The sequence below is a fragment of the Acomys russatus genome, chromosome 16, assembly GCF_903995435.1.
Source record: "Acomys russatus chromosome 16, mAcoRus1.1, whole genome shotgun sequence".
NCBI classification, from domain to species: Eukaryota; Metazoa; Chordata; class Mammalia; order Rodentia; family Muridae; genus Acomys; species Acomys russatus.
Window position 1 is genome coordinate 1,446,029 of NC_067152.1, and position 12,146 is coordinate 1,458,174.

Consider the following 12,146-nt stretch of genomic DNA (forward strand, 5'->3'; position numbering starts at 1 on the left):
CTCTGTATCCTTTTATTTTGCTATTCTCCCATGCGTCTCTCATTTAGAGTATTGGGGTGACTGTTAACCATCTCCACAGCCTGAACTCTTTGCAGGCGGGGACCAGACACTATTCACACCTGACTCCTCTTTATCTCCTGTAATGGGCATGGCCAAAGGTTGTACTAAGTGCCTTTTGTAGTGGCTTTGGTGTGTTAGCTCACTTCATCCTAAACATCCTTGTGAGACCAAAAAAAAAAAAAAGAGTTGTTGTCTTTACCTTTGGGGTGGGGAGGTCAGGACTCTGCCCTCAGGTGAACTCAGCAATGAGCGACAGAGCCAGGACTCAAGGCAGAAATCCCAGCACCTAAAGTAGGGCCAGCTCAAAGCAGGTGCTCAATGAATATTCATGAGAAAACGCCGGCCTACATTCCTCCCGTCTCTGACCTTGGCATTGACAGCTCCATCAAAGGCCCAGAACACTGGTGTGCTTGCTTCCTCAGCTGCAACTCTGACCCAGTTATCATAGCCACGTTTCTTCCCCTCCCTTCCTCCCTCCTGCTCAAACCTTGAGCAGAAAAACGATCCGGCTTTGACCAGTGGAAGAAATGCTACTGACAAGCCTAAGGTTTTTTGCTTTGTTTGTTGTGTTTTCCAGAGAGCACGAGGGTCTATTTAGAACACAGCATGGGGAGGCAGACTGTACAGTAACAGAATTACTGCTTGCCTCTTTAGTTTTTCTTTACAATTGTTTTTTGAGTCAGGGTCCTATGACATGGCCCCGGCTGCCCTTAGACTTACGGCTATCGCCCTACCTCCATTTCTTGAGTGCTAGGTTTACAGCCATGTATCCAGCTCCTAAGCCTAGGTTTGGAAAGGAAGAGACATGGTTAAGGTTTTAACTGATATTTGACACTGGATAGAGGCACCCCCGGAAGATCCGGGTGTTCCCTTCAGAACCATGGCTGCCTCGGCCCACTGTCTCCTGGTTGTCTTCCTCTTTGCTGCTGACCATTGCGCTATTTCCTACTCATTCCCATTGTGTGTCAAAACACAGTCACCTCTGCACTCACTCCAGCTCCCTGTGGCCTCTCAGGGGCATGGCCACCAACTACTCTTTCCACCTTGACTGGGTTTGTATGAGCTGTGCATCCTGGGCCAGGAACGCACAGAAGGGGGTGCAGGCATGGTCCCTGAGTTCTGAAAGCCCTCTCTGCGGACAGTGGTACAAACTCAGCATTCTCAGGGACTAAGAACAGATTGTGAATAACCAAAAAATAAAATAAAATAAAATAAAATAAAGGTGAAATGGTTCTCTCTTTTTCTAAAGACCCTTTTTAAAGTATATGAGTGTTTTGCCACCATATATGACATGCCTGGTCCCCACGGAGTCTAGAAGGGGGTGTCAAGTCCCCTGTAGCTGGAGCTGTAGATGGTTGTGAAATGCCTAATATGGGTGCTGGAACTGAACCTAGTTTCTCTGAAAGAGCAGTACTCTCTCTAAACTGCTGAGCCATCTCTCCAGCCCAGCAAGATGGATTTCAACTGGAGTATAAATTCAAGCAAATTCTTGAGCTAATACAACATGGGTAAAACACCAAGGATCCCTTAATTAGGCCTCACGCCATCCCATTCCAATAAGCGCAAAGTCGACAGACAACACAGGGGTACATCCTCTCTGAACACAGTCCTCCCACTCTCTGGAAGCTAACATGGTCTCAAGGGAAAGTGGCGGTACATCCAACTCCAGGGATGATGGGGATTCCCTTAGAAACACTTGGAATTCTGAGTTCTGACAAAATGTCAGAGGTGGGGTACCTCACCCTGCCCTTTGTCCCCAGAAAACTCAGACATCCTAGACCCAGGATGACTGGTCACCCCACATACAGCACTTCACACATGACCTGGAGATTTTTCCTATCCCAAAGAAGCTGCAACCCTCACTTTATTTCCCACACGTCCTTCATCCAGCCTCAACATGCAGCATTGGGCATCAGCCTCCTGGGTGTGTATGCCTGCTCGTGTGCAACTCCAGTCTGTCCTTCCCAGAGCAGTGTATGTGAGAGTGACCGCATGGGCCTTCCGAGCAAAGGAGCATCAGTAACAGAATACAGAGGCAGAAAACCCCTGAAATCCCAGCTCCAGCTTGTAGTTGTCAGGAGACCAGGGCAGGTCCGTTCTCCCAGAGGGGACTGGAGCTCAGTGGGTTCAAAATGTTTGCCTATCATGTGGCAGATGCTGGGTTCAGTTTCTAGAATCACACACACACACACATGCATACGCACGCGCACACACACACACACGCACGCACACACACACACAAATCTCCTCCATAGCTGGGTGTAGTAACACACACTTTGTAACCCCAAAACTCAAGAATTGACGCAGGAGGATCACCGCAAGTTCAAGGCCTGCCTGAGCTACAAAGTGAACCCCTGCCTCAAAAATAAAATGATACAAAAACAAACAAACAACAGGAGGAATGAGAGGGGTCACCCACCCCCCAAGATGAGTGAGGACAGGAGGAACAGCCATTGCAAGCGCTGGAAAGCCACAGCTGCTTTCATCCAAGTAGTAATGGGATGTGGCACTAGGAATTGTCTGTGGTGTATGACCCTGAGTGACCTTACGTAGTGAAGTCTGAAGTGTGTGTGTTCAGGATAGGCCAGGACTCTGGCGTGTCACACTAAAGCTGGATGTTGGCTAAAGATTAGGACCCTCCTAAGGTGACAGCTCTGTGCGTGTGTCCCAGGTCTCAGGAGGCAGGGGCTGTGGGAGAGAGTTACCAGCTTGTGGCTGCCTCCTTGGTGCCACCTAGTGGTACTGGATTTTCACAGCTGAGGTACCCATTCTTGGGGGAGCATTTCCAAAGCAGGTTGCAGGTCACAGACTGGGGACAAGGTCTGGGCTTGTCGGCCTCTTGGAGGCTGACTTGAGAGCCTGGCCTTCGTCTCAGCTAGTGTTGGCCAGCAGAGCTCTGTGGTGGTGGAGGTGTTCTGAAGTGTTCTGCGTTTCTGTCTAAACAGGTCAAGCCCTCAGTACTCTGTCCCAGGAAGCAAGACGTATCTTGTTTGTTTGTTTGTTTGTTTGTTGTGGTTTCCTTGCAAATTCAAAGCAAGTATTCAAACATTGTTTCAAAAAAAGGAAGGAAATAAGAACATTTGCCTTCAGTAGTAACTGGCCAAAGGAAATAGTCAAAAACACAGAACAGAAAAATTATACTCAGTCTTAGCACAATTTGTTATAGTCAAAACTGAAAACATTAAAATCTAAAACTAAATTAATAACTAAATTAATTATGGGACTCCCCATTATCACAGGGGAAGTAACATTTTTAAATCATGGTGGGGGTGTGCATTGCTTGATTTTGGGGTTCTGTTTTGTTTGTGTTTTGCTTTGGGTTTTTTGTTTTTTTGTTTTTGTTGTTTTGGGTTTTTTGTTTGTTTGGTTGGTTGGTTGGTTGGTTTTTCAAGACAGGGTTTCTCTGTGTGCAGCCCTAGCTGCCCTGGACTTGCTTTGTAGACCAGGCTGGCCTGGAACTCACAGAGATCTGGCCTGCCTCTGCCTCTGCCTCTGCCTCACAGGCATGCACGATCATACCCAGCTGCTTTGGTTTTAAGACAGAGTCTCATGTAGGCCAGGTTAGCCTCAGATCCACTACACAGCAGAGGATGGCCTTGAACTTCTGGTCCTCCTGCATCAACCTTCTAGATTCAAGGATTACAGGCATGTATCACTACCCTTGGTTTTATGTGGAGCTAAGACTCGAACTCAGGCCTTCATACATGCTAGGTGAGCAGGCTGCCAACTGAGCCACATCCCCAGGCCCAAGTCACCTTTGTTTGTTTGTTTTTGTTTTTCAAGACAGGGTTTTTCTGTGTAATCCTGGCTGTCCTAGACTTGCTTTGTAGACCAGGCTGGCCTCGAACTCACATTGATCCACCTGCTTCTGCCTCCTGGGTGCTGGGATCACAGGTGTGCGCCACCGCACTGGCCCAAGTTACCTTTTGAAAGATTGCTTAATGTTGGAATGACATTACCTAACATTTTTTTTAAAGTCTAAAACCATAAGACTATTAGGAAACATTAAACCAGTAATGTGCGGAGAGGACATTGTTCAGTGGCCCCCGCAGGCATGACCCCCAGCACCATAAGTAAGAAGAATACTGATATTTTGGGTGGTGGGTTATGTATTATTGTTTTTGTTTTTTTTTGTTCATTTCAACATTTGCACGTAGTTTTTTAAATCTCCTACAGTGAACATGTTCTATTTTTATAATCAAGAAAATGCTATTTTTAAACATGGGGGAAGGGCTATACCCATACGGAAAAATACTTTCTGTCCAGCTTTAAAACAAGAGACAGAGAACACAAGAGACAGAGAACACAAGAGACAGAGAACACAAGAGACAGAGAACACAAGAGACAGAGCACAAGAGACAGAGAACACAAGAGACAGAGAACACAAGAGACAGAGAGCACAAGAACATGCCAGGCCTACAGAAGGGACTCAGAGGAGGCAGACGTTGTGATCGGATGGTTGCACAGAGATGATTTTCATTCATTTATTCAGAATTCTACTGGTGAGTAAATAAAATGTGACCTTGCCCATCAAATTTGAGCTTCCACGGTGGGGAGATGTGGGCAGTAGAGGGAATGTAGGTAGTTAAGCCCCCTCTTGGGGGGCCTCTGGCAATACCACACAGCTGTGGCCCTACAGCTTCACTTCTGGTCTCTGCATGGGGAAATCTCTCCCAAACACACGGAGTGTCAAGTGGGGACAGCCACGGAAGCAGAGTCTGAGATGTCAAAACATAAAAGTGGCCCAGGGCTCCAGGCGTGCAGGGTACAATAGAGAGCATACAACATGGCCAAACAGACACTAACTGGCAAAAAGAAGGCACTACAAGGAGTCCTGAGAGATTCCAGAACCCCTGAGGAAGGGCACACACTTAGAACTATAATAGGCGCAGCAACGGGCTGGAGAAATGGCTCAGTGGTTAAGAGCGCTGCTTGCTCTTCCAGAGGTACTGAGTTCAAATCCCAGCAACGACATGGTGGCTCACAGGCATCTATAATGCAATCTGATGCCCTCTGCTAAAGATAAAGCACTCATATGCAATAAATAAAATTTAAAAATAATTAGCCACTAGAGAGATGGCTCAGTGGTTAAGAGTACTGCCTGCTCTTCTAAAAGACCCGGGTTCAATTCCCAGCACCCACATGGCAGCTCACAACTGTCTGTAACTCCAAGATCTGACACCCTCACACCAATGCACATAAATTAAAATTTAAATAAAATATTTTTTAAAATAATAATTAGCCACAGTAATACACACATACACATCTAATGCAGCTATGTACTGCACTCTTCCAAGCATGATACACGCAAACTTACTTCATACTCAAAATAACACTTCCAGGAGGTTTTTGTGCATATAAATGAAAAAACAAAAACAAAACAAAACAAAAAAACCCTGAAGCACAGAGAAGTTAAGTAACCTGTCCAAGGACTTAGGACTAGCAAGAGGCGAGGCCTAGCTCTGAACCCAGACAACATGGCCAACAGGCAAACGTTCAGAAGGAGGTCACATGTGTGATTTACTTTTGATTACATAGCTCTGGCTGTCCTGGTATTCACTGATAGACCAGGCTGGCCTGGAACTCACAGAGATCCACCCGTCTCTGCCTCCGGAGCGCTGAGATTACATGTGTGACTTTTTAAGGAGGTTGTCCTCAAAGAACAAGATCAGCTCCCACAGACACCAGGATCCGTGGGTGCTGAACGTCTTATACAAAACGCACAGGTGCTCGCATGGGATCCGCACGCAGCCCCCTGTGCGGAGCCTGTCTTCTCCGCATTACTTATGACAGCCGACATGCTGCGGTGCTGGGTAAACAAATGTTATTTGTTTGTTATTTGTGTTGTCCAGGAAATAATAACAAGCAAAAGGGGGCAGCACCTGCACAACACAGGTGTGGTTTGTATTGCAGGGCGTGCTGGCGCATGTCTTTTTATTTTTATTTTTTATTTTTTTTCCAAGACAGGGTTTCTCTGTGTAACCCTGGTTGTCCTAGACTCACTTTGTGTAGACCAGGCTGGCCTTGCATTTACAGAGATCCTCCTGTCTCTGCCTCCCAAGTGCTGGGATTAAAGGCGTGCGCCACCACGCCTGGCTGATGGAAGACTATGGGGAATGATGGGTTGCTAGGAAGTGCGTGCAGAGTTTCAGTCTGAGACGATGAGGTGGACGCTGACACACAGGAAGGCTCGGGTGCTTAATGCTACTAAGCAATGCATTTCAAGGTGGCTAGAGAGCTATATTTTTGAGCTGGGGTGTAGTTCAGTTGATACGCCCAGTTCCTAGCATGCGTAAACGTGCATGGTGGCATAAACCTGTAATCTCAGCATTCAGGAAGTGGAGGCAGGAGGATTAAAAGTTCAAGGTTTTCCTCAGCTACATAGTGAGTTTGAGGCCAGATTGGGTTGAACAAAAGGAAGAGGAGATGGGCAGGGAAGGAGGAGCGAAGGGAGAGAGGGAGAAAAGGGAGGGAGGGAAATTTCTCTATCATATATATTTTATTAAAATAAAATGCGTTTGTGAAAGTCTGGCATGGTGGTGCACGCCTTTAATTCCAGTACTCGGGAGGCAGAGTCAGGCGGACCTTTGTGAGTTCGAGGCCAGCCTGGTCTACACAGAGGAACCCTGCCTCGAAAAACCAAAAACGAAAAAGAGAAGAAAGAAAAGCATTGGTGAAAATTAGATAAAATATTAGCTGTTGGCTGAGGGCGTAGCTCGGGGCAAGAGCAATTGCCTAGCATTCATGAGGCCCAGATTGATTCCCAGAGCCAAATCCAAACAAAACTGTTAGCAGGGATGGGGGGAGGGGAGGGGAAGAGAGAGAAGGAAAATGGCCTGAGTTTAGAGGACAGAAGGAAGCAAGCTCAGCAGGCAGGGAGGCCGGGAAGCTGGCTCAGGCTTTCCCATCTTCCTCCCTCCTCCTCCTTCTCCTGTTTGCACTGCACAGTGGTTGCTATGGAAACAAGGGGCACCTTGGGTTCCTAGAGCTCAGCCCAGGTGCTGCTAACTCTGGGAATAATACCAGCGTGTGAGTAAAAGAAAGGCCCCAATCCTCGGGGCCTTGTGTACACACACATCTGCCCCCCCAGTGACCCCTGTCTAGTGACTGTGTCTAGTGACCGATGTGCTCAACAGGCAGACTTGAGAAGATGTGCACATCACTCCAGCTTGTCCCTGTGGGTATATGGGGATGCTTACAGTCCTGTGGGCATGTCACGTGGTTTTACATATGTGACCACAAGGCCCAGGACTAAACACTATGACAGGTGGCATGTGTGGAGCACTGTGTTCTAGACGCTATGCTCTACGCCTCCCCTGAACTACCTCAAATCTCACAGCAGTACCACTGTGTAGCCCACAAGTATTCACTGGTAAGGAAAATAGAGCACAGGAAGGCCAGTGGCTTACCTAAGCACACCCAGAGCATGTGAGCCTGACCACTGACTCTGCATTGTGGGAACAGACCGTTATTTCTTTTTAAAGATTTGTTTATTTTAGCTGAGGCACACTCTTTAATCCCAGTGCTCTCGGGAGGCAGAGGCACCAGCCTGGACTACTGAGTGAGTTCCAGGACAGCCAGGGCTACACAGAGAAGCCCTGTCTCCAAAAAAAAAAAAAAAAAGTTTATTTTTATTTTATGTGGGTCAGTGTTGGCCTGCAGGCATGTCCATACATAACACGCACACCTGGAGCCCACAGAGCCAGGAAAGGGCACCAGATCCCTGGAGACCAGAGTTACAGATGGCTGTGAGCTGCCATGTGGGTGCTGAGAACTGAACCCAGGTCCTCTGCAAGTGCTCTTAACCACTGAGCCAACTCTCCAGCCCCCAGGGTGACAGTCCTTTCAATAGACTGGATCGCCCACCTGCACCACAGGTATCATGTCTGGCCATGGTAAACAAACACTAAGGCTTCCTAAACCCACTCAAGGGTAATAAAGGACAATCCCTCAGATGGGGGCCAGGAAGCTACGTTTTTAACCCATGCCCTGAACTGCTCTGCCCTGCCACCAGATTGCACCTATTCTTGTCATAGCAGAGTAGGGATGGGGCTCTCCCTCCTCAATCTGTTCCTGAGCCCAGAAAATGGGCCAGTGAAACTCCTCACGCAGCCCAAGGCCTACAACAGGCATCTGAAAGCACCCAGGCCAAGGCAGCTGCTGTCAGCACACTCCTCCCCAGGGCAGGGCCCCACAAGTCAGTTATGTGGCTTTGTGGCCTGCCAGGCACGGATTTCCGCCCACTCCACCCTCTCAGAATGAGCTGGGCGTGAGGCAGAGGCTCACACATTGGTAGCCTGCCTATTCACAGATCCACCAGAGGCAGGGAAGGAACGCCACCGGGCCAGGGCCACAGACACTACAGAAACCTCCTACTGGCTCTGACTTCAGGGGCTAAGGGCACAGAAAGAACCCTATACAGCAGCCACGCCAGAGACAGCATCTGGCCACTGTGACCCTGACCAGTGAGATTCTCCCTGCTCAAGGATGCTGAGGAAGGGGATGCTGGATGCACTGAGAGTGGAGTCTCAGCTAATCCAGGAAAGGCAGGAGGTAGGGGCATGTTTGCAAGAACACAAAACCAGAGGCTGACAGAAGATAAGTAACTTGCCTCAGGTCCTCCAGCAGGTGGAGACAGGATCTAAACAGAGCCGGCCAGTCTCCAATGACCAACAAGATAACCCACTGGTTCGTAGCTCCTCTTCTGCACAAATCTGAGAGTGCTTATGAGCGGTATCCCATGACCTCAGGAGGTCAGGTAAATCTGGAGATGGTTTTCATTGTCACAGTTAGAGGGTGGGTTATTGGGAATAGGTGGGTAGGGATTGGAGATTTTGTTAGACATCCACAGGGGCCAGGACAGACAGACAGACAGACAGACACATATACACACACACACATGCGCACGCGCGGGGGACCATCCAGATCAACATGAAGAGTCAAGCCCTGGAGCAGAGTGACAGACCCCGTGAACCTCCAGCCCCACGTGACTGTCACGGTCAAGCTTGTGTGTTCCCCGAGACAGCAGTTCTCAGACTTCCCTGCCCACAAATGTCACTCAAGAGTCCTGAGAAGATGCCGCAGCCAGGTTCCACCAGGGCCCTCTGGGTTCGTTGACATTGGTTTTTATTGTTATTGTTTGTTTGTTTCCCAAGCTGGCCTTGAACTCAGGTCCCCCTGCTTCAGCCACTGACTGCTGGGGCTGCAGCACTTGCGGACCACACCTGCCTGGTGATTAGGGTTTTTTTTTTTTTAATGATCACCAGATGATTCTATCGAGATGTATGGACATCTGGGGACCACTGCCTTGTGAAAAGAAAACAAAGTTCATACTATTGGTTGTCAAGCTAAGAGAAGTCCCCCACGAGCTCCACAGAACGCCCCGCCACCAGTCCCACCGTCAGAGGTGGGGGCCAACTTCACAACAGCTCCTGGGGACAAGCCCCTGTGGGGTCAGCGCCAAAGGAGTCTGCATGCATGCGTCTGACTCCGAGGAGGAAGAGGGCAGTTAGGGTGGCTTTCAAGATGAGGACTTAGTCACACTGGCAGAGAGACAAGGGGGAGGAGATTAACTTCCGAGCTCCCATCACTGTCTGGCCAGGAGATAATAGGCTTGAACTAGGAGACAGGAGGACCAGCCCTACATGAGTCAGAGGCTTCTCGGGCCTGAGAGGGAGGACACATTGGAGATGAAAGGCAGAAAAGGTTAATTGGGAGGGAGCCAGTCTGGAAACAGAGCCGGAAATGATCAGGCAGCCACTGAGGCAGGAAGAGCTGGAAAGGGGACCCGAGGCTAGGGGACTGGGGAGAGCAGACTCCAGGGAATGGCATTTCAGGGACAAGGTCGCACACAGGTAACCCCAAGGCCTGTCCTGCTGCTTTCTTAGCTCATAAGTTAGTTGCCAAGACTTAGCCAAAACTCCTGCTCCCCAGTAGCTTGAAAGCAGCTCCTTTAACAGGAAGGTGAGCCGGGCCTGTAACTCTAGCCACTCCACAGGCTGCAGCAAGGGCATCATAAGTTCGAAGCCAGCCTGGGCAACTTAGCAAGGTCCTGCCTCGGACCTGTGAGGGCTGATGCGAACCACCTAGAAAACTTCCAACCAAACCCAGGACAGACACTGAGAAACCCTACAGGGGAGGATCCAGGCTGGTCAGCCGGGAGAAGAGAAGAGACAAGCCACAGGGGAGCCTTCTGAGCACTGGAGAGCTCCCAGGAGAAAGGGGATTCGTTTTGTTGATGAGTAGGGCTGTGCTTGGGTTATGCAATGGCAGTTTCAGAGATTGAAAATGAAAATAACTGGCAACAATTAGCACGCAGAACTATATTCTAATAAACTAGGCACCCTCAAAAGGTAATGAGCTCCCCGACATGGGAGAAAACCAAGCTTAGGCTAAAAGACTAGCTTCAGAGACAGAGGGGATTCATATAATGAAAAGTTTGCTTTGTTTGCTTTAAGCCCTCAGCCTCCAGGATTGATCTAGATGGCTTGCTTCCTTCTCTCAGGACTCCCAGGAATGATGCTTTGGACTCTACCTCCCAGGGAGGCCCAACAGTCCAGACAAACCACAGAATGTCCACTCCTTTCCTCCTCTTCCGTAGAGTCCAGAACCTTCCACTCAGGCCTGGGCAGAGCTGAGGGCCCGAAGGACAGGCTGAGAAGCCCAAGCGGCATAGCACAAGACTTCTGGAAAGTGAGCAGGGCAGAGAAGGCTGCAGGGAGAGTCGAGGCCACACCAGCAGGCCACAAGTGAGCCACCCCACCCTCCTGCTCCCCTGCCCTCCCCTCCCTCGCTAATATCACTATGCATGCTCCACTCCACAGCTCCGCTAGCCACATGGAAGGCACCTTCCAGCGATCCAGGGATAAGCTGACCCACACTCACCTCAGAAGAGCCCCAGCCCCCAGAACTCAATGTCTATCAGTAGCCATCCACCAAGCCTGGTCAAGTCTAAAACCAGAACATGGACTCACCAGAGCTTCCTGGGCATGATGGGGACCAGTCAGGATGAGACTAGGAGCACATAGGTCCCTGGAGTTTGCAGAACCTGCCACCTAGCAAACGGCACCTCCAGGTACATCCCCAGTGCCTGGCAATGAAATCAGGACACAGCCCAGTTGCCAGCTAAGCACCCGCCTGCCTTGCTTCTCCTGGTAGCCACTCACACCGCCCCAGACTCAGATCCCAAAACAGACATGTTCGTGGTTACCATAGGAACTTGCTAAAGCCAAAAAAGGCACCACACAGGCACCCACATGGGCCCTCTAAGCTCATGTCCACTTGCATGAGTGAGCACACATGCCTGCACACACACACACACACACACACACACACACACACACACACACACACACATCCCAACACTATTCAGGCTTGGGACCCATCCTGAAGAAATCAATGGCCCAGGTTCTGACACTGGGCATAGAAACAGACGGGCCCCCTGTGGTTCCCTGCAAGCCCAGGGCACCAGCTGGCAGCCACAGGATGCTCACCCAGAGCTCACCCACTGGAGGCACACCAGGAGCTAAGCTAGGCTGGGGGCCAGAGCAAACATCACCCCACTGGGCCTGCAGGCCACCAAGACACCACTGCCCTCTGCCTCCCTGCCACACACCAGCTCCTGCAGACCTCCACACCCTCCTTTTCTATTGCTTTTACTGGCTGGCAAGTATAAGTTCCAGGATCCCAAACAACACAGGATAAAGAATAGGACAGAGAGGTTTTATATGCCTCCCCAAAACTGACCCAATTTCTGACTTCCGCATCTCCACAAAGAGGCCCCACATCCACCCAGGGCCCACTCTCTCTAGTCCTACCACCCGACTCTGCTCTGCAACCTACGAAGTATCTAACCCTGACCACTCTCATTCCTTCTGGAAGCCCTCTGATTGTCCCCACACTCTCCCACAGCCCAGCCAGACTCCTACCGGCAGCCCAAGCAGGTCTCTCCCAGCCCGGTCTCCTGCCTGGCAAGAACAACGGCTCCCAGGTCCTCCCACCCACGCTGCCTCACAGCTCAGTGCCTGCACGATGCAGTGATGCAGCACCAAGCCTCTCTTCCCATGCTGGACCACTGACCTTACACA

At 49.9% G+C, this 12,146-nt stretch overlaps 1 protein-coding gene across 3 annotated transcripts in view; it reads right to left on the minus strand.

Annotated features, from left to right (window-relative positions):
• The window catches only part of Rap1gap2 (RAP1 GTPase activating protein 2), a 212,556-nt gene that overhangs the window by 165,868 nt on the left and 34,542 nt on the right, over window positions 1–12,146 (minus strand). Inside the window, exon 1 of one of the 3 annotated variants that reach the window (XM_051157935.1) lies at window positions 11,034–11,193. The exons of the other annotated variants lie outside the window; for them this stretch is intronic. Coding sequence (XP_051013892.1) covers window positions 11,034–11,050 — 17 coding nt within the window. The 5' untranslated portion in view covers window positions 11,051–11,193. Of the gene's footprint in view, window positions 1–11,033; window positions 11,194–12,146 lie in introns of those variants that run through there. 3 annotated transcript variants of the gene reach the window in all.